This window comes from Nomia melanderi, chromosome 10 (genome assembly GCF_051020985.1).
Source record: "Nomia melanderi isolate GNS246 chromosome 10, iyNomMela1, whole genome shotgun sequence".
Lineage (NCBI taxonomy): Eukaryota > Metazoa > Arthropoda > Insecta > Hymenoptera > Halictidae > Nomia > Nomia melanderi.
The window spans coordinates 6,281,899-6,305,474 of NC_135008.1; the positions used below are offsets into that span (position 1 = coordinate 6,281,899).

The 23,576-nt window shown below is 48.2% G+C and overlaps 1 protein-coding gene across 10 annotated transcripts in view; it reads left to right on the forward strand.

Moving 5' to 3' along the window:
* kug (FAT atypical cadherin kugelei) overlaps positions 1-23,576 on the forward strand; it is a 424,350-nt gene that overhangs the window by 367,255 nt on the left and 33,519 nt on the right. For all 10 annotated transcript variants that reach the window (XM_076371210.1, XM_076371212.1, XM_076371216.1 and 7 more), the window contains one exon: positions 8,266-8,327. In XM_076371210.1, the coding sequence (XP_076227325.1) occupies positions 8,266-8,327 (62 nt within the window). The remainder of the gene's footprint in view (positions 1-8,265; positions 8,328-23,576) is intronic.

Here is a 23,576-nt window from a genome sequence, read left to right on the forward strand (position 1 = left end):
TCCGAGGTATTTCTAGTTACAAGCGAAAATCGTACCGCCGACAAATTGTCGCGAACAGGCGACGCCGGCCTTTGAAGTGCGAAAGTTCCTCAACGTTCCACGGGGAAATTCATCAGCTGTCCCTTCCCTTTCGCGAACAGATGCAGTTAATCACGGGAACGAGCGCGATGGGAAAGGTAATTACACGATCATAATTACACATCCGGTTTGGTTAACCGGAGCCACCCCCGAGCCGACGTCGCCTTTCTTCCGCAACTTTCGCGGCTGTCCATTTGCTCCGCAGTCGTCGCGAAGATCGATGGGAGGCGGCGCGGAAAATCGCTTACACCGGTAAAGGACGGCTTGTAATTAAAAAGTCGAGCATAACCCTCTGATTCGTATTCATCGGAAGCCGCGGCGAACTTCTCCCGTTCGAATTTCTGGCTCTGAATTTCCGAGAACCGTTCTCCCTTCCGTGTGCCTCCTTTTTGCGCCGGGACTCCGGAGAAAAAATGTAGAACCCGCTCTCGCGTAAGAAAATGTCGCCGACGAAAACAAAGTATTTTCGTTTCAAAGGCTTTCCATTTGCGACTTGAATATAAAATATTATCTTTCGCTACCTTGTTACTGTTCCGTAACTTTAAACCTTCCGCGCTCGATTTTAATTCTACTTACGTTCGTTACATTCACAATTTCTTCTTGGACGAGGTAGTCCAGCACAAAGGGTTAATCTCATTTCCGTACGCAATGCGTATAAAATTTCTGAATTACCGAAGATCAAAGCCACGAGAATTCTGCAGCAATGTTCATCGAAGGAAGATTCATTCCTCGGGAATTACGAAAGTGAGAAATTCATTTGAAGCTACCCTGTTACTATCTCGCGACTTTAAACCCTTTGCACTCGATTTTCGTGTTACCTTTGCGATGTTCCTTCAGAGAGGATTGTCGGCTGCGAAGGGTTAATTTAATCTTGATCCGCATTGAAAACGAAGTTTCTTAGTTACCAAGGATCAAAGCTCGGAGAATCCCGTAGCGGTATTAGCGGAAGAAAATTCGTTTCCGAGGAACGAAGTGAAAGGCACACGTCCGATACATCCGTCGCTGTTCCCCGCGAGCGGAAATAGGAGGCTGGCGAAAAGAGAGGACCGTATCACTTGTAAATGTCGTCGGGTTATCACCGAGGGAACAATACGTACGCGCGAAAGTATGCTCGGCGAAAGGCTGGTTGCTTTATCATCGATTCCCGGAGTGCATTCACGCCGCGATAAATACGTAGCCCTGCTCGTTTTTATTTCGCCGGCTGGCCGGTCCGCTGCCGCATTAAAGCGACGCTGGTCCGTTGACCACGTTTTTATTTTATCGAACGAGCCCCGGCTGGCTCCTTGGCTGACCGACTGCCTCGGAAATAAATCGTGCTCCGCGTTCCGCTGAATTTCCCCTTTATCGAACATTCGTACACACGCGTCGAATAAGATCCAAGGGACATTCGGTATTAAACATTCACGTGCAGCTTCGACTACGGCACTTAAGTCACGACTTTGCAATCGTAAAAGTCTCGTATAATATTTCGTATTCATCCAGTTCACTCTAAATCTCGTAACGCAATAATTACAGTTCTATTTCTTATATAACACTAAACCTGCCGAGCAGTTAGATTGACTCAAAATTCTTCTATAGCAACTTCAAAAATGCATCTATCGAGACTTACAATTTAATTTGCGTATCGCTAAATCAATCTCTTGAATAACTTCTCAGAGGAATATCTGTTATGTTTTTAATAATAGCAAAAAGGAAAAATCAGGAATGATTTGACCCGTCTGATAGGTTTAGCGTTAATCTCTTATTTTCTCTTATTTCTATTACATTACCTACGAATGAATTGTAAATCTGGAAAATTCACTTTTTACTCGTATCGTCTAACGTATAAATTGGCAATTTTACAATTTCCTTTTCCGTGGATTCGGAGTTACGGAATTCAGAATGGTTCCAATATTCATCGCGTAGCACTGTTCTCGGCTAGGTACGATCCCACCAGGCACGTAGCCATTAAACGCGCCGGATCGCGTAACGTTTTACGCGGTGTGGATCGGCGGAGGTCACCCGCGACCGTATTTACTCGAGATTATTACGCTTTGTCGGAGTGCGCACGGGCGATACCGTGGCTAAAGAGGGAAGAGGGAACGAAGGAGCACCAGCCGCATTCAGATTTCCCCTAATGATAGCATTACTGCGGAACAAGACGGCGAGAACCGAAACGAGCTACCAGATGCTGCGATCCTCTCTCGCCGAGGATGAATAGGTCGTTTACCCGGGATCCATCGGTCGTTCTGCGAGCCGCGAACCGAGCATACTTTCTCTTGCGGGCTCGCATTACCCGCGAACGCGCCGAAATTGATCGCCCCGTCGATTTGGGGAGCCCGGCCTGATGGAATCGATCGGATCCGCTGGAATAGGTGAAGACGAGGCGAGAGGATATCGAGCCCGACGGATCGCTGCTCGATGAAAGAATGCTATTCCCCGAGTTGACAGGATGTCGAACGCTTCTCTCCATGCTGAGGATCCTCGACGCGTCGGCGTCCTTCCATCGGTGTCTTATTCCAGCGGTTCGACGCTCGACAATTACTAGCTCGGCGAATCGTGCTCTCGTCTATTTTCAAAGATACTTGATGGCTGATTCGATATTAAGGGACACCGAGATCAAATGCCTATTATAACCCGATTCCAGTTAGATCGATATTCGAGCCGGGCAAAGAGCGCCTTTATGCACTATTGACCCAGTGACACAGTTGTCCCGCGAATCGAAGTCAACTGCCTATCATCACGAACTGCTGTCTCATCGACAGTTTCCTGTTATCGATGGGATTTTCTTTGCACTTTTAACCTTTGCTTTACCTAGAGCGCGTTACGTTTTTCTGTCGCCAGTTTCTTGGCTTAAATGCAACCTGCTGCGGCGAGCTTTGAAACTATTATTGAAATAGGACGTCCAAAGGAATTGAAGCATAGGAATTTTAATCCTCGTTGTATAGTAGATTTTCATGTAACTCTTATGCGGATTTTCTGAATATTTACGTCCAGTTATCTTCTAACGATACAGTTACATTAGTAACAATGCAACGCGCGCCGCTGTCCCCTTTCGTCCGCGATGGCGCGCAGTTCCCCGGGTTTGGATGCAATTTTCATCTCCGTTCCTCTTCCGTTCTCTAATCGTTCAGTTAGGCCGGCCGACGGAACACGAAAATTGCATTCGGCCAGTGGCCGACCTTCTGCATAATGCAATTCTTACAGAATAGCACGTTAATACTGTTTAATAAGGCGTGACGCGTACGGAAACGAGGTGGCCCGATGAGTTCCCCGTATCCGTGGAAAATGGCGTCGCGACGAGCCTGTGCGGCGACTCGATAAAGAGACCCGGCAAAGAGCTATAGACGGGAGATTGCATAAGTTATTGCCCGCGAATCAGCGCCGCACGATCTCCGCTCGCATTAACGGTCTCGCATTTACGGCCGGCCGACGTATTGTTCTTGTTTAAAGAATATCACGAATAATAATGGATAACGAGGGCGTTTTGGGAACGGTATTCAGAGATTAGATCAGATAATCCCCGGTTTCCAATAATATGTTCTTGTTCCGGGAAACCGCCGTACCAGCGTCGTATCTGTCAAATATTGTATAGTTCTCCGTAGACGTTTATCGGCGTCCCGTTCAATAATCTGGGAAGCGAGTGGAACAGTTTTACATGGATCGGTTACGATTCGACGCGATACTCGCTTGCAGATAATAGGGGCAACTCTATTATCGGTTGAACTTCGAGCAGGATTTTTCCGCGTTTCTGATTCACGAAAGTCGGGAGGATCGGTGCAGCTCGACGGGAGTTGAATAGAATTTAACGACGTGTTATAGCGTGTTTCAGTCCATTAAAATTTTCATTACAGGAAACATATAAAAGGAGATATTTGTATGCAGATCCGCGATCTAGTGATAATTTCAGATTCCCCGACGTTTTTTCCGAGTTTGAAAATCCCTGTCCCGTAATAATGTCCGCGACTCGTTCGAAATAAAAATAACGGGCGCCTTCTATTTCTCGCCGCGTTTTATTCCCAAAACGACCATTAAACCGGCGAGGTTAAGTGGCGACTTAATTAAACAAATGCTCGGGAAGTATTCCGCGCGGATCCCGCTGTAGATTAAGTCATCGTGTTATGGCTAGTGCCAGTTTTTACGATGCGGCTCCTTCGCGTAGCAGTCTCCGTCGGTGTACATGTTCCTCGAGGCCAAAGCAACGGTTGCACAAGTTCCGTGACACGGGGCACGATTAGCGGCGGCGGCGGCGGCTCGAATACGCCCGCGAATTTTCTCGAGCGACGAATCGAACGGAGAAGGAAGGGTCGACGGACTCGTGACCGAAAATGGGACGGCCGGATTTGAGAGATTGCACGATGCATTTGCAATTCAAAACAATACGAACACGTCGAACCGGGGGTGGCAATTGTTTCAATTCTCATATACGGGCATTAACGATGGTTCACTGATGAGGGACGGAGAGAAAGGGGCCACCGACGCGCGTTAAATTACAGTCCATCTCGGTCCCGCGACTCCGCGACGCGAAATTTCCGGCTCCGACGCGACGCCGGACAAAAGATCCTTAATTCCCATGCCTAAATAATACGACCCGCGGTAAATCCTTGAAACCGTGGTCGACCTTGTGCCTCCGAAAAAGAAGGCGGAAAAAAAGATTCAAAAAACCAACCCAGCACGGTTCACGAATTCCCTTTCATTAAATCTGTACGCGGTACGTTTCTGACCCTGATTCAGACCGCGCGGAGTACTCGTTAACCTGATTTCGAGTCAAAAAACCCCGTCGACGTGTGCATATCGAGAAATAAACTTCGGCTGCGGTAACGCGTGCAGTTTATTATCGTACGCTTTGGAGATCTTCAAAAACCATTTAATACGTCGTAAGATATCATAGTTCTCGTTCGGTAATCATAGTTTCAAATTACTTAACCATGTACATCTAATAGAAACGAAACAGTCGAAACATCCGGTTCCATTGAATCAAGATCGACATCTGCGTATAGAATCGCTAGAAATCTATATAACGAATTGGAAATTATGCTCGATCGAGTTCACATACGGTAGAACTTCCCTCCGACTCGAAGATGTCAATTTAGCGTGGTCCTGGCGCGAGCCGGGTATCCGGCAGACGATCCCTTTAAAGGGAATAAAAAAAAAGAAACGGAGACGATCCCGAAGGAGAACCGCGACGACGTTGGCCCCACGGTTTTCCACGGTGTGTTTTCCATCGGCCGCCACGAAGCATTTTCCCGGCGGGCTTCGAAATCCGTGGTCGAGGACGGTTCACCGAATCCCGTCCGTATCCTCTGGGAAGGTAACGGAAAATAAATCCGTCGCGATCTACCCGCGGTTTCTTGCGCGAAGCGTGCTCGGAGGCAGTGCTCGGCGAATCAGACAGGAATATCGGGACAGTTTGTAATATCACGGATAGTCCCGTCGCCGGCGCGCCGTCTGATTTCCAATAACGAATTTTCCGCGGCGGGGCGTGATCGCGGCAGGACACCGGTGCATCGGTGCATCGAGCGGCGACGAGCGGCGACGAGCAGCGACGAGGAACGCCGTCGACGTCACCGACACGACGAGGGCGAGGAACGAAAACGAAAAGCAATTATTTAAATGCGTTCCACCGTGCGGAACACCGTGCTCACCGTGTTCCCTCTGTGCGACGCGACGCTTTCCTCCGTTTCGCTTTTTCCCGCGACCTCTCGTGAACGCCGCGCTGTGTCTCCTACTACCGCGAGCTGTATAGAGGGTGTCGCGAAATTCGCGCAGTCGAAGGGGATCACTATAAACAGGTAGCACCGAACAACGACTGCTCGAATTCTCGCTTTGCGACGCGCGAAGTCGTCGAGCTTCGAACGAGAAAAATGTGGCGGTTCGTAAACTGCGATTCCGTGAACGTGTTCGTCGTGCATGCGTTCTGCTTTCGAATCGGTGGAATTACCTGGAATTCTTCGGTTCTCGAGATAATCTAGGAATGTGGGAATCTTCGGATTTGTTAGTTAGTTTCTTGTAACTCGAATGCGTCACTTTCTGTGATCTATAAGTGTTCTTAAGTAATATTGTTTTTTATTCTGAATTATGTTTAAGATTAAGCAATGTACTATTTTCCTGTAAATTTTTGAACCCGCCTTTCTCGTGATTAGACCGCGGATTTTCGTGCACTTACGGGATACCTGCAAAATTGCAGAGAATACACGGAACACGAAAAGATATATAAGATGGTTGAAGTGTAGTGTTTCTTGTGGCATTTATTAAACCCTTCTTTACCGTGATTCTGTTTCCTTGTTCTATTCTTAAGGATTTGAATTTGTATACTCGTCACCCAGTAGATTCACCTGTACCTCCCTCCGCCCGGTTCAGTGCCTCGTCTCGTTTCCCTATCTTTTGATTGTGGACTTCGACGAGGAAAACGCGGCGGCGGAATGTCACCCGTTATTACCGGGTGCATGTCGAGTCCCAGGGCAGGGAACTGCGTCGCATCGGCGAGTTCGCGAACAATGACGATGCACTTGACGGCCGCTGTCGATGGCCGATGCACTCGATCTCCGGGAAATTTTCTGCGCCGACTCCCGGTGCACAATGCCGCCTTACTTGGCTCTCAACCCCCCCAGGAATCTCGTTATTACGGTTATTAGAGTTTGTCACGAACGATTCGGGGAAATCTCGTGGTCAGCGCGACGTCGATTTAATCGGCTTTAAGACTTCGAGAACATTGGCTCGACGCGAACCACGCAAAAGTGCACCGTACTTGAGAAACTGCCAAACCGTTCACCGTATAAATGAGATTCTACCAATTTCCCTCGCTGCTAAAGAAACACTTAATCATCCTTTAGAAATGTCGTTAAAAATTCGAATTCAAGTATTTAGATATTCCTAACTTTTTACCTTAGGGCCGACGAAAGAGAGGATTCGGTAACAGAATAATACAACTACATTGTTCCTCTTATCCAAAACACTTGATAAATTAATTATTCTAAGTTCTTCTGATTTAATTAATTCTTTAATATCTAATACTTCTGATTAATTGTTCTAAGAACTAATTCCTTTCATCTGTCGCAGCGTTCACTTTTACGCGACACAGAGTTCAACCCTCACTTCCGTTTCTTCTAAACGAAACCGCAAGTCGGCAGTTCGGAAATTTCCCGTGACCCCCTCGCCCTCTGTCTTCCAGTGGCAGACACGGCTTCGCCGGTAACGTGATTAGTACTTCCTGCCAGAATATAAAATCCGCGGCGTTTGTCGTTGTTGCCGGAAGCCGTAGAAACAGCATGGGGAAAAAAAATGTCGCTCGCGCCCCGCTACACCGCGATCCCGAAGGGCTTCCCGGCGCTGTTCCGCGATGTCGGTTCCAGGCGCCGTTTTCCGTTCGGAAACTCTCGGCAAGCGTCCGCATCCGGCGGAGTCATCCGGCGTCAGGCGGAAAACTCGTTCCCGATGGCTCTCCGGGGCTCTTACATTGAAATTTCTTGCTCGTTCCCCCGGAAGCCGCGGCAGAAAAAAACGTTGAAAAACGCGGCGAGCGGGGAAGAGAGAAAGTTGGCCGGTCGGCGGAAAGGGGGGTGCGAGCAGCGGTCCGGGGGAGTCAGTGGAAAGCAATTTGCCGCGAAATTGTTACGGTCCTGGGGACGAGCCGAGCGGGCGAAACCCAATTACTATTTCGACGTTCGAGAAACGTCAGCGCAGCAATCGAGAAACGAGTCGGCGGACAATGGCGGCCGAAATTCTCGGTTCCCCGATTATTTTCCGACGACACTCGTGCCCGGCCAGATGCGTTGAAAACGCGAGCGCGTCCGTTTGTCCTCTCGCCCGAAGGGTCCTCGCGAGCCGCAGCCGGAAAACGGGCCCGAAACCCGAATCGACCGGTCGCCGGTCATCGGTCTACAGATTTTCCAGTTGAATTTCAGCAACGAATAAAATAGACCTCGACGAGAAATGAAATCAAAGGGACGAGCCCGGTATAGGGAGAGGAAAAAAGTTCGAGTGTTCGACCGGGCGCCCGGTGAATTCTGAACACCGGCGTCTCCGAGTCCGTTCCATCGAGCTAATCTTTTGTCCGGTCGACCCATATTTTCTTTTTTTCTCTTCCATCCTTTGAGGAAAGACCGGTCGAATCGGCGGTTCCGGGAAACCTCGGTTAGCCCCGATTGAAGCGTCGTTTAATCAAGATTCATCGAGTCCGAAGTAATTTTTCGACCACCTTTGTTTCAGGTTTGATCACGACCAGCGGCAGAAAACTCGATCGGGAGAATCAAGCGGAGCACGTTCTGGAGGTGAGTTTGCATATAAATTATACCGCGGGAAATATTATGGCAGCTCGATTCGAAACTGTCGATCCGAGTTATTTATGCGGATTCGGGCTATTTTGAGGATGCATTGTCTTACGATTGATTGGACGCGCCGGGTCGGTGAATTACAGGTCGATCGATTCACGCCGTCGACCGCGATATAAATTCTCTACGTCGATCGTTTCGCGGTGGGAAACGCGGAAATTTACTATCCGCGCGTAATCGAGTTAGGATTTTAGCGCGCTAATTTCTTTCCAACTCCTCGTAATATCGTCGGAGGCGTCCGAACAGCGGTGCATCCATTTTCCGCGCCGTGTCCTTTCACGATATTCTCGAGAACGCTTACTTTCTTAAGGCGTTCAGCGTCTAACGCGATTCTCCGTTGAGTCTCGGGAGGATCCTGAAGAGACTGGAATAGCCGGCTTAGCAGTTCCTTGTCTCGCGGAGTAGCTTCAGCGGAATAATCATCTTACGTTAAGCAGAATCGTGCGTCGATGCGCGTAAGTTCGTGCTTTGCTCGGCGAGGAAGTACGCGACTCGGCGCACGGCACCGCTATAAGTCGGATCCGCGAATAAAACGAGATACGGCGTGGCGTGGCGCATTCGCGTCGAATTCCCCAGATTGCAGCTCGCCGGTGAAGCAGTCGTTGGATTCCTCCAGCGAAACTGCGAGAAGCGAGAAGACTATTTGTTAATTGCGCCTATATTATTATTTCAAGAACTTCTATAGATTTATTCAATAGTCCTGATATAAAAGCTACGAACTGAACAGTAGAATAATCGCTACTTGGTCAGACAATTGTAAAAAAATCATCTTCAATATCGATACTGGGTTTACTGCAGTTCGACGCATATTGAATTCTATAAACGTTATCTGCAATTACATATACTTCAATCCTTTACGTTGAAACCTCTAATATCCAAGATCTTAATAAACGAACATTACTGTTTCTAGGAGCAGTATAACGAACCGTATAATAAATCACGCGAATCCACTATTCAACAATATCATTCAAACACGGTAGATCGATTCCCAGGTGACAACAGGACATGCAACTACAGATACGTTCGCTCTACCACTCGCAGCCAGCACAACTTCCATATTCAGGGTTCGTCAAAGTTCAGGCAAACCGGAGGCAGCTTATTTCCTAATCTTCTAGTCGGAACGAACACAGCCGTCCAGTGAACGTAGCCGCCCAGAACTATAATCTTCCGTTCGCTAAATGTTAATGGACCACCGGCCAGCCTGATAGACCGTTGTCTTCGGAACAACCGAGTTCTGACCGAACCCTCCACCGCATAAATCGATACGGCAACTTCTGGCCGCGTCCCCTAAGTCGGACTTACCGAGCACCGAGCTGCGCAGAGTTTCGGCGGGCTTAATAAATTCGCGAAACCCGGTGTATCGGATCGCCTCCGATTCGCCGGCACGTAAAAAGTCGTTACTAAGAGCCCCGCTTCCATTCCGATGGGGCTCTATTTATTTCCAACCCCCTGCGCGGCCGGCGAACCTTTTCCCGAGATTGGTCTACTCCTTTGCTCTTTCCATTGTAACGAAATTCCAGCGTTTCGCGACACATACGCCGGTCGCCGAGGGGGCGGAGGGGCAGCGAGAAGGCGGCGGCTCTTCCTTTAATCCGGGCGCAGAGAGAGGAGGAATCCCCCAAGAGTCCCCAATGACGACCCGCCGAGAAATGCCTCACCTTGTCTCGTCCTTGATTCTCCATCCATTCGCCCGTCCGACTATCCTTTCCGCTACACCCTTTCTCGCGCCCCTCGCGAGTCCCTCGGTCCGACTACTTTCTTTCTCGTTCCGGGCGAACGATCGACACCCTTAAACCTGCACCCGCTCCCGCTCGCCGCCCGAGTCAGGAGACTCTGTCTCCTCATTTTACTTTTCAATCTTCGGGAGGATGCGATTTTCTTCCTCATTTCCAGTCTGACAATATTAGAGGGTAGGACGCGGGGGAGCGGAGCGACGATTCGAGGGATTTGCCAGACAGCGAGGGTGAAACTAAAAGGTGGAAAAGGATGCATCGGTAATCGACCTATCACCTGTTAGCGTTAGCACGCCGTTAACGGATTCGATTTACCTTAACGACCCGTCTACTATCGAGCGCGAGATTTCGCCGGGATGGGTTTAATCTTCGACACCTTGTCGTCTGGGAACGAGTTTTGTTTCTTGGTCCGACCGTTCGGCTGGGAAGCGTCGGGCGAGATAGAAACATTGTTCGCAGAAATGGAACGGACGTTAACCGTTCGACGACGGGGATTTTTCAGGGTATCGAAACGTTCAGCGAACGAAGCTAAATTGCACGTTTTACTTTCAAGCATCGCTTCAAAGTACTCTTCTGTTATTTAAATAATCCAATTTCGTCGTTGCCACTTGTTATGCCAATAAAGTCTGCGGCGCGAGTGAAATAGCTCCGATAATTACAGTAGAGATCGTCGATGTCGAAAAGAGCAAAACGTAAACAGATCGTTTCGTTCGATTTATTTGGCGAGTACCCTAATTATCCATTAATTGCTCGAAGATTGAAGAGCAAGCGTATTCCGAGCCGCGTTCTCCAAACATTTCGCCTGTCCGTCATTAAAACTTACGCCTCCTCGCGATGAAAGCGCGCCGCGTTACGTAACCGAACGTTCTGCATAAACCCGTCAGGGGATTTCTCGCGGTCCCGTCTCGATCGTAAAAGTTACGATGCGCGGTTATCCGTTGTTGGTACCGCTAGACTTCCCGACAAACTTATTCAGCGTTTGTTTAGCGGCGCGTCTACGTCCTGGATAAAGTTTCGCGAATCGAAGCCGGTATCTCCTGTCAGAATCTCGCGGTACGTGTGCATCTTCGGTGCGCGCGGCGCGCGTGTGTGCGCGGCCCGTGTAATAGAATGCGATCGAACGGTTCGCGAGGGACGCCAGATAAATCCGAGACGGCGTTATCGTGCGTATCTACTTTAATCAGAAAAACATCTTCTCCGGTTGTGTTACTCCTCGAGGCATTCCGTTTGAGGGGACTTCGGTTCCGTGACGAAATGCGAGAGTCGCCGTGTACCGGCTTCGCTCGGCTGGTTCTTAATATCTTTAATAACATGCATTCGAAACGTGTACTTTGCAAATAAAATTCATGTCGGTATTTGACACTCTATATTTTGGTTCTTTCGTATAATTGAACACTTCGCACTCGAGAGGTGACGCTCAGTCGTCACTCGATTTGATGCAGTGAAACTATAAAATTTGATATTCGATATTGAACGGTGTATAATCCATCGTCGTATGAAATACTGGAATTAAAAGAGGAAAAAGGGAATAAGAAATACTGGAAACGAAAGCTTTGTTTCTAAATTTACTTACGATTTGAGTTAATTTCGAAAAATATCGTCTGCATCTGGTTAGAAAATGTTAAATATTTCTAACGGAATACTTCCGAGTGCAAAAAAAATAAATACAAACTTGGCAAATAAAGACAAAATTGGGAAAATGTTTCATCTGATAATATAGGCACTTACGTAAAGTTAAATGAAAGAACACAGATTCTTAAATTTGGTCATTTGATCGGTTCCCGATAGGGTTAACGTTAAACAATGGTGAAGCTCGTATAAAATTATTTGTTTTACAGAGTACTTACACTAAGTTTCGAGTAAATGAGACCGTTAAGTAATTTTTTCCATATAAACTTTAATACCCCTTTAGAAGCAACTTTCTAAATTGCACAGTTTTATTCTCACTGTTTTCGGCTTGAATATAGATGAATATCGATGAACATTCGCTGAACATGTTCCTCGAATGCTCGCGATAAAAAAACAATTTCCCATTCTCTTTCCCCGAACAGGTCTTCATTAATTTTTCTGCTGATTGACGCACTATCGCGAAGTTTTCCCCCGAACATCGTGTCGATTGCAGGGCAGTTTCGCCAAGTACGTGGAATTACAGATAAAACCGCGACCGCCGCATTAGCGGGAGAGAAATCTACTCTGGATTCGGGTAAAGCAACTTTATTAAAATCGACCGTAATAAAAAAGGGATGTAATCTGAGCTTAAGAGGCGGCCGTTCCGGCGGAGACGAAATTACATTAATTTAGTACTAATAGAATTTCCACGAGAGGAGGTTACGAGATTCCATTTAAATTACATTTCGGATCGCGGTACCGTAACTTTGCAATGCAAATGTGCACAGCCTCTTCCGGTAGCCCGGAATTAATCCCCGGCCAGGGAAATAATGATCCGCAGCGATATTTAATATCGGAAATACAGATTTCCATTCGGCGGGGCCGTGACGGACAACTCTCGACTTTAACGAATCGCTCGAAGGAAATCGATAAAAAGAAAAAAAAAATAAATCCGAAAGAAACGGACCGGGAACGCGGCCGGACTCGTTGACCCGGTAATTAATTATCGTACAGGTTACCCCTGGCTCCTCGTGCGAGTTAACCCAATTATTGTTGCGAACTTGCGTCGGCAAGTCTTCCATAAACGTACGACGGTAATTAACCGAACGCGTTGCGAAGAAAAACAGGTTTCCCTTAATTGAACTAACGAGGGTAACACAATCGGATATCGAAGTCGGCAAATCCGACGTCGGCCGACGAAAATGTCGCGTTTCATCCCCTCGGAGTCGCAATTTATCAATCGAAAGCATCGAACGGGGTTCACTGTACATGTGTCCGAACAGACCTCGCGGTTCCATTTCGGCGGAACGGTTGACAGAGTTCATTCCGCGGTCCGCGGCGTCCCTTTTTTCATAATTCCGCTCATAATTTACGAGCGGCGCATTCGTAGGCGCGTATAGAACTACAAACCGCTTTTCCCCGGCGCGGGAGCCTGTCTCGCGCTGTCGGCTGCTGCTTTTTCCGCGTGATAAATCGTACGTCGTCGGAAAAATCGGACCACGAGTGGGTTTGATTCTGGGTGGTTTCAGTTACTTTTGAAATAGGATCCCTTCTCATCGGATCTTTCTTATTCCGCATCGATCAAGTTTTTTCTAATTTTTGTAAACGCAACTGAATAACTATGTTGTCTTGTGCATTTACAATTTTGATACATTTTTTGTAAAAATATTAAAAAATCGTATCGATAGAATTTGTTTTTAATTCTTCCACGAATAACTAGGTTTTCGTGTGCATTACAATTTTCGTGTATTCTTGCGAACATACTCAAAGCTGCACCGATAAAATTCTTTTCAGCTTTTGTGCGAATAACCGAGTTCGGTGGATTTTTGTAGAAATATTCAAAACCGTGTATGAACATACTCCACGGTTAACGAAGTATTTTTTCGTCGTTTCCGCTGGTACGAGGCGAAGTTAGAGATTTTTATTCGCGAAAACCTGTGACGACTAGATTTTTCGCGTGACATTTTATTCAATCGCGTTAGAAGCAAAAAGCCTGGGCGGAGACCTGTCCTGGAACTGCGCCGAATCTGCTTAAAATATGTTTCTAGGTGCAGGAACTGTTTATTCACTCCTCTAAACTCAGCAATTTCGCTTGGGATTCAAGAGCAACATTTTCTAGTCAGCACAGCGACCCGCATTCAGGCGCGACATGGGTACAATCTCGGATTTGCGAAATCGTTCCCGTCAACGACAGATTTTTCACAGACGTTTTGCCACTTATTTTCAATCGAATCGCAGAAGCTACAGTCTCGAAGCGCTGGAATAAATGTATAAATACCGGGGTACTTAAAACACCTTCCAAATTCAACCATCGATAAAGACACGTTAATCCAGAGCGTTCTAAAAAATCGATAACCATTCGAGTGTACGTCGAGTAATGATCTCGAACGCGAAAGTTCCCGCGTTACTTTCAAAGATGATTCCGAGCCGAGATATTCAACAGCGCGAACGAAAGGGAAAATAAAGAGGGATCCGCCGCGATTCATTTAAATTTCCCACGGAGAAGACGAAGACTCGCGGAGACCGGGGAGTTTCAATAGTTCTCTGCCTTTTCGCAGGGTGTTTCAGTGCCCTTATTCCGATGGTACGCTCCAAACACTCGATGCGACAGCCGAAGTAGGCTTGAAACTTGCTTACCGGCGTGCATAGGACGCCGAGTGGCTGGCAGATACAGTTTCGAGCACCCACTCCGGGCCAGTCGGTTGAAATTTATGATCGGCCGGCTTCCGTCTAGTCGAACTTGCTGGAATCTTCGTTAATTGAACGTGTGTCAGACGCCGCGCCGCTCGCGAGAACTTCATTGCCGTGTGTCCGTGATACTCCGGCGTCAAACGCGTCGCTGTTGATTTCCGCTCCAAATGTTCGCTTCCGTACAAACATTCCGATATTTCCTGTGACACGTCTGTACTCCTGTACGATCAGATTCATCGGAAAACATGCAGCGATAAATTGATCGTGTTCATTATTCAAATTTCGACAAGTTTGAGTAGCTACGAAAGATTCTGAATATTGACCCACTTTCGCCTAACAAGCTGTTTTAACCAAGTCGTGTCTACATCGTGGGATAGTTTCTTTGTCAAGGAAATGGTTCCGACGAGGTTCACGCGATAATGCGTTCCAACGTCGCGGAAAACTGCGCACAGCAAAACAGAATCCGAGGCATCGCCTCGTATAATGCGCGGGCGTGAAAGCTATCCGCTTAGCCTCGACACCCGGGGCGGCCAAATACGCCGAGAGCTTTTTACCGCGGGCTTATTAATAGCCGCGATTTTTCACGCTTTTTCCCTGTCTCGTTTCTTCTCCCCGGCCACTTTGCCGCCTTCTCGGCCGAGCCCGCGACACGCGCTAAAATATGTCAGGATCGTTGCAGCTGAACCCGCACACGCGAACTGCATTAATAGGGATGCTGGGCCAAGTACATTAAGTAGGTCAGCGTATTCCTTGTTGAAACTCTTTTCGCGTAATGTCAACCGAACACGCCGCGACAAAATGCACGAATAAAACGTGGAATAAATTCGCTGGCACAAACATTAATTAGTTACGAGTAGGAAATTGTCGGCAGTAAAGCGTCCAACGGAACGGAAACTCGATGGTTAGTTCGATGCGACAACGTCGCGATGTGTAATATTTATAATTAAATCTTGCGCAGTCTATTGACGCGCGAAATAACACGACCCCTCTGTAGGGTAGTTCTAGAAAAGTGTCACCGACATTTCGTCAGAAAATGATGAAATATTTACACCGGGGAATCTTTCAAGTCCAAAAGGTCAAAGTCGTTCCGCGCTGAGAGGAACGTGTTCCCCTTGGAAAATCGCCGTTTCCCGTATCCCGCATGTACCCACCATAAAACGTCGAGCGTGTTGCCGGTGACCACAAGTTTACATGCCCGTATACACGTACGGACGCGATCGCTTTCGTTTCGCACGTAAAACTCCGCCAATTTCCGGCCAGCCTAGTCGGTCGCCTCGGTCGCAGAAAAATATCGCGCGTATTCAGCATCTTTCCTGGGTGGTTAACCGGAGGCCGACTTCCTCGCCACGTATCACGGCGGTAAGAAGAAGGTGCAGGCGAAAGGTGAAAAGCCACGAAAAAAAAGGAGGAGAGAGGGTAGGAGTAGGAGGGGAGGGGTGCGCGAGCTGATCGTCGAGCAAGGCGACGAAAAGGGCTCGTTCAGCAAGGGTGAACGCTTTTTTCTCCCCATTATTCATTGACCTCTCGCTTTCGTGGCTCTCCCCTCCGCTCTCCCCGCCGCCCGCCGCCGAAGAGGACCCTCACGCCTCCTATGGACACTCGAACTCGTCGTTGAAGCCGCTTAATTGACATTCTTCGCGTCCCCCTTTCGCACGGCTGCGAAGACACCCGCCATTATTTCTGATATCTTTCTCCGCCGCCCTCTGCCTCGCGTCGTAATGAATATTTCTACCCCTCGAGGAGGAACCAAAGCGTGGGACGCGGAACACTCAGACGATCCTCGAGAGCGAGTATAACAGCCCCCGAAATTTCGGTTGTTTTTAGGCGGCCACCCTAAAACGTTCATACGAGCGTGTTTATTGTAACTGTGACACGAAGAATTCGATTGAAGAGGCTTGTATCCTTGTTAATTGGGAGCGACGAGTTCATTCTTTTGTCCGCGTCCTTCCGTTTTCCCGTTTGTTCGACGAAACATTGGGTATACCACCGACAACGTGGATTAACGAAAGTAATTTCTACCCGCAAATTTCGTTAAAGAAAAGAACTGCGCGCTCCGCGCGAGGCTCCATAAGAAAAAGGACACTACGGCAAGGATCCGCCATTAAAGGACCCAATTAAATCAGCTCGCTGCGCGCCGTCATCGCCGACACCTTGCGTCTTCGCCGGCAAGTGGCAATTACGTCGCGTTGTTTACGCGGCGAGCGTGTTTATCTCGTCCGGGATAAAGTATAATTAAGCCGGCGCAGATCCGAATGCTTTCTTCCGCGTTATATCTGCCGTTCACCCGCGGCGGAGCGGTATTCTTCCGCCGCGACAATGAACCGCCTATCTCCGCGTCCGCGCGCGGCTCTCTCGCGGAACCGGTGTCGTCGGCGTTGTCGTTGTCGTTGTTGTCGCCCGCGGCGATTCGGCATCCCTTGATTTTCGTTTCGTTACACGGGACCCTCCCCCCCCCCTATGCGCGAATAATGGAACCGGGAAGCGAAGAAAAGCCCGGCCGCTCGCCTCCCTTCCGCCGTGTCTGCCTCCGCTTCCTGTGTACAGGATGTTTGCGGCGACAACCGCGCTTAATTCACGGAACCTTCGTTCCGTTCTTCGTCCCGCTGTTCCGCGTCGCGACGCTAGACGAGCGTTGTTTGCCTTTCGTTCGCCGGAACGGCTTCAAAGGGAGCTGGAGACGGAACGGAGGGAAGAATCGGGGAACAAGCGAGACGGGAGGAGAAACAGCGGGAAGAGTTGGAAAATGATAGACAGCCGTGTGGCGGGGTTCGGATGGAGGGCGACGAAGTCGGGGAAAGTCAAAGGTCACGACGGAATGCGAGAGTACGCGCTTGGCTGATAAGGCACGAAGATCACAGGGGGCAAAGGGAGAATCGAGAAATAAGGAGGGTTAGGGTTGAAGAGAGAGGAATGAAATGGACGTGGGAGGACATGGGGATGGCTAGGTTGGAAGGTTCACGTGGAGACAATGGAAATCGTAAATAAACACAAGGGAACGTGAAATGATCGGAGGAGGTCGGGGCGACTCGGGATCGCTTAAAAAGAGCGAGCGCGTCGGAGGGGATACGAAGAAACGCAGAAGGATGCGGCAAGAATACGAGAGGACATCGAGTGAGACGTAACGATGCGCTTCGGGATGCAGAGGGATGGAGAATCGTAAGAAGCAAGGAGCCGGGTTCACAGAGAGAATAAATTGCAGGAGTATTTCGTGAAATGAATGGGGAGGAATGTCACAATTTCGGGGTAAATGGAAGAAGAGTCGGTGGGAAAATGGAACGAAAAATGGTCTGAGGTAAAGGGGGTATACGCTAATCGGGATGAGTATTCAAAAATCTTGAAGATAGTCTACCCGCGAGCGGGCTGAACGATCAACGATGAAAAATAGGGAACCGCCGCGGGAAATGTCTGACGATGGTAGGGGGAACGAATGCGTGAACCCGTGCGGTTCACTGTGCCATTGTCTCGAATTCTAAAGCGGCGGTGTATCCACGACTTCGAAGCTCCCCTGATTTTCGAGGAGAACCAACTAGCTACGATTTACCTTTGGATGAGACCGCGATACTGCACAATGAGCATGGTACGCTGGTAAACAGCACGTATCTCGTGTATTTCGAGAGGCATTCGAATAGAAAATGGGAAGATACGCCGCATCCGATTAATATGTAAGGATAACAAATTCACGGTGCTCCTGCGAACTTTCCGGATGAATTTCCGGCGAATCCGGAAATCGGTTAGCCGGCGAACATCGATCGATACGAGCGAAACCAAAGAACATTTTCCTTTTTACTCATTCGCGGCATTATATACTTTCAATACGTATGTCAGTTACATTGAAAAGCAATTTCACGTCGAGAGGTCACATCCTGGATAATGACTCATAGGGAAGATTTCCAGATTGATTCAACAATCGATGTTCTCCACGTGAATCGAAACGAAAGGATATTCTATTGTTTCCAATATCTCACCCTCGAAGTTAATATATACTCACAATAAATGAAATTATTCGCATTTCTTGCAAGTTATCGATAGTAAAACTAATCCAGTTTGATCGCAGGGAAATGTTATACGGCAGTGGGTTTTGAAGCACTGGTCGGTTTACATCTACCTCGATACCGTGTGAATAACCGAAAGAAAGGGATAAAACAGAAGTATAGTTCTATCGTTAAAGCAGTGTTTACGGCGGCCGCGAGTTCGCCATGTTTATTCGCCGCCGACACCGCGGAAGGCGAGATTTCAGATAGAAATCGAAGCTACGATATCGCGCCGTTCATGCCGCGCGGTTTACTGCGAGCGAGATCCGACCGTCGAAAATAGCCCGGGGATATAGGAATTCCATGTCGGGGCTGGTATTGCTGGACATAAAATGCGATTCCGATCGAAGGGACGCGACGCGCGCGCGGCCTCGATGGAAACTTCATCAGCATTGTCCCGTTTAAAAGCGAGTCCGAGAGATGGGCTCTCGCGTGGCGGGCAACTCCTTTCCCGGAAACAAACTTTGCAGTCACTTTCACGAGACCCGCCGTTCGAGCACCGCCGCGAGCTACAATTATTAATTACACGACCCGGCCGGTCGTTAATTGAAGGCAAACTTCCTTTTACAGGCAAAACCAAGTAGACAATTAAGAGAAATAGCGGGGCAACCGCAGTCAGCGGATCTTCGATGCCATTTAATCGGCCCCGTTCCCCGCTGAGCATAGCTCTCGCTGTTCGACATCTATGGATCCAGTTCTAATTATTAACGATCGCAATTAAGAGGGTGTTTCCTGTGATAACATCTTTCACCGGCTATCGTCGCGTAACTTTATGCGCGGATACGATCGATTAGGGAACATTCGCGTAAGAGACAAGTAATAACCGGTCCGATTGCGCGAAACTCAACCGATGCACTCGCGGAGCTAGCTTCTTTTGGTTGTGCGTCGAGTCGGAATTGAGATGGTATTTTCCTCCCTGAGGATTACTAGATGCTTTCGTTTCGCCGTTGATCTTGTTTCTTGCCGCGTGGAGAGACGTGTAATTGAATAACGATTCCCCCGTTGTTTGCCTTAATCTTGAGAATCATTTTTAACGTGTTCACTGTTTGAACTTGCAACGTTTAAACTCGCACGGAGGTCCTTCGCGCGACGACTTCTTCTCTAAGGTCATTACTTAATTAACGTAACACAATGAACGGTCTTCTTTTGCAAACCCACACTGGGTTAATTATATTTGTAGCACTTAGCCCGAACTGCGCGCGACTTTCTAACTTTTTATTCCGAATCGTCATGACCCATATACGGGACCGTGGACGCGTTAACCTACTACCGCCCGCGGAGCGCGCGCGGCACAAACGCGAGTAGCAAACTTAAACAAAGTTACATTTGTTTTCCGCCGTGAAAAGGAGGGCCACCGGAAGTTTTTTAATCCGTGTTTTTTGAAAAAATTCGCGGCGGCGCGTAAATCCGGGTACTGGGTCATCGTATTCAGTGAATATCATGTTACCCGCGCGTATTCAGGCGTCCCACGGCGTCCGCGCACGGCAGCTCCGCTTTATTTCGACGCGAAAGCCGTGCCGCCTGAAAGGATAACGTTTATCTAGCCACTTAACCGTCTTGCGGGAGGACCTTAAGCGTTTTCCGATGCACGGCCGCGGGCTAAACGAGATGTATCCTTCCAATCCCGTAACCCTATTTCGGTCCACGCTCGTCGAACCGGCCCGATGATCCGTTCCGCGCGTGTACAAGTCGATCGATGACGCGCCGCCGCACGCTAAATTCAATACACCGTGTCGAGCACTTTGTACAGACAACTTTACGACCACTTAACCCCCTTTCATTCACTTCCACAAAGCAAAATCTCTTGAAATTCTACGGGAACCGGAGACCCGGCGAATAAAAGCTCGGCCGGATATTAGAAATTTACGGTCCAACGGGGAACGCGAACGGGCTTCAATTATATATCGAATGTTAATGCTTTCAGCGGTTACCTTTTCATACATGCGAAGTCACTTTGCGATGCTGATTGGAAAAGCAGCGAATAAAACGGGGAGCGCAGACGAAACGAGATGAACAAACGTCCGGACGTACCCGCGCCTCTGGTCGTGCGCGCGATGAAAGAAAAACACGATGTTAAATATAAGCAGAAACCCGGTAAAAACGGTTCCTCTGTTTTTCAATTATTGCCGGATGATCGGGCTGACGATGGAACGCAGATTGTGCGAGCGGTTTCTATGCGTTTGTAAGCTTAATTGCGATCATTTCGCTTGATATCTTTCCCTCCGGTGAATGAATCGGAAATGTTCTCAGAAATTCATGTTAATATATTGGATAATTTACAAATCCGTATTAGTATAACCGAGAATGAGTTATTTCACGGTATACAGCATTGTCTATTTAAATAGTAACACGTACGCGGCGTCTTCGTATCGCCAGATTTACACAGGCGAAATTGAAAATCGCTGTTTACTTTGCAGAGATTAATCTGTGGCCGCATACCGACCAAGCATTTCTGCGGTGCAGCGAGCACCGCAACGTAGCAAAATTTCGGGATGCCTTTTGGAAACGCTTCCTACACGTAGAATGGACTTTCCGAACATTAACCACACATATTCCCACTCATTCGCAAAGTTCTTACTTTCCAAACATTATACACTGTCCAATGAAACTCCGAAATATTAAATAATCAACACGTTGACTGTCGTAGTTACCGTCAATCACCGACACTTCCGAATTTCTCGAAAATAATTACGACACCTGAGACGTTGAGTACCAAATGAAAATGTTTAATAGCACGAGTAACCATACAGTGGTATGACATTCGAACATTCGTGCCAAATAAATAACAATTGTTTCTATTTATCGCGAAAGAACAAGCGACGTGTGAAAGGTCAAGATTCCCTTGTCGCTGAACGCGTTAAAGAAGCGAAAGAACAAAGTTCAAAGAAACACGTCAAGGTAAAGCGCGTTGCATACAAAAATGCATTTCTCCATTGTGAAGGCCGGCGATAGCCCGTCACAACCCGTTTCCCCAATTCCGGTCGTCGGCAATTTTCCGCGGAGGCCGAAAATCGAATCAGCGTTCCGTTGAAATTTCCGCAAGCCGCGAAAGTTTGATAGAATTCACTGTCCGACGAATCAAGCGTTCGCGGAGACCGCGTCGCGATAAAAGAGCCGCGCGCATAAACGTCCGCGGAAGTTCGGGCGTTGGCCGAGCCGTCGATAAAGCGGAAAAGGAGTCCTTACGAACGAAATTCGCCCCGTAGGGGGAAGTTGTTTCCGATGAATAAGGTGGCGAGGTTGACGAACTCGACGGCGAGAAGCGAATGTCGAAAAAGAAGGAAAGAATCGAGGCGCAAAGCTGCCGGTAAAGGTAATTACGTTGCGGAAACCTTTCAAGTGAACCGCCCGCGAGGTTCAGCTGCCGCAGCGATATCGTGTTGATTTTGTATTCGTCGATGGTTTAGAAATGACTTGTAAAGTCGCCGGGAAAAATCTAGCGTCGAAACATCGCCGCTTCCACGCGAAGTCTTTAACTTTGTCGACAAAAGACCTAGGAAATTAATTTACGCCACTAAAACGGAGGAAGCTGCTATCAAAGATCGTTGATTAAATCGCGCAAGAACAGGTTCTCTCGGTCGGTTTCCCTGGTTCACGTTGAAAACAAATGAGGAAACGCGGAACTGTTTCTATCGCGAATTCCACGGCGTATGCAATAACATTTATACATTCCTCCACTTTTTGTTTCGCCGAGTTAACCAATTTGGCTAACGAGCGGCCTGTATATTACTTTGTCTCGTCGCGCCTCGCGCGTTCTTCGTTGCGCGATCCGATCGGCAACAAAAATGTGTCGAAACCGTTGCAAACGCGGTTTTAACTGGTAGGTAGCCGGCATGGACGCGAGGAGTCTTACCATACGTAGATCGCGGAATGTCACGCCGATCCATTTTCATCGACGAGGCGGCGCGTCCGAGCTGCGGCAGCGTTCCTCGCGCCGATTAGAACCGCGCGCGAGCCACCACTTCTCGCGGTCGCCCGTCCCCGTAATAAAAATCAGGATTTCCTGTCGCGGGGATCGTAACCTACACAGATGCGCGTACTCGTTTCGCAATAAAAAGGACCGTAAACGTCCGGGGACCGTTTCACCGGCGGAGACAATTTCGAAAAGCGCAGGTAATGGCGCCTACCGGGCGCCTAAGGCGATTTACACGGTCCGCGGAGCAGGTTTTGCCGTCCGGGGTGCCGCTTCCTTTCGTCTGGCGAGCACCAGACGTCTTCCTCAAACAGGTTGTACATTCTTAGACCGGCCATCAAAGGAAACCTTATCTCCGCGCCGGGAAATTTCGCAAAATAGTGATTGGACGACTGCGCGAAACACGGCGGGACGCGTATCGCATGAGGAATTAAGGGAACGATGACTGGCGAGCCAATGACAAACACGTTTTCACTCGGCTGCCTCGTTACCGCCCCGTCCCCCCTTGTCTTCCTCCATTTTTTCCGCGCGGCGAACTTGAATTTCTCGTATTTCCTATAAATAATCGCGCGCCCTTCCTTTTTTCTTTACATACAGCACGATATTTCCCGGTTTTTATAACCTGGAAACCAGTTGGTAGACTTTTCACGTCGACGTCGATCGGCGAGAGACCCAATGATCGTCCTTTACACAGATATTAAAAAGGAAAGTATCGATCCCGTCGCAATTGTAATTTGCCACGGAAAAAGATCTGCTAATAGGTTCCTGAGTGGTAATCGTTCGCTTCGAAGGGCCTATTAAGTAATTCTCGATATGCAAATTATAAGCTTCTTATGAAACAAACGCGTGTATTTAGATTCACGCGATATCCTGCGCTCGCTGCGACTTTTCTATTACATTTTCCTGTGTATTTCACCGTAACCCTTCATTCGATTCTTCAATCACTTGAATCACCTTCTAGCGACTCTTTTTTATTACGCAGATCATGTACGTTTTACTATAACGATATTCCACGGATTCTCGTGATAAATTCTCTCGTAACACGTCGTGCTGCGCGCACGGAACACCTCCAAGAGCGAACAAAGAAAAAACAAATAAAATAAATCATTCGAAAGTAAGCCAAAGTATCCTTTCTCAAACTTTCTCGATAATCGTGCCACACTCGCGCCATTAATCTCGCGAGGGCGCCAAGGGGAGAAGAAGCTTCTGAATT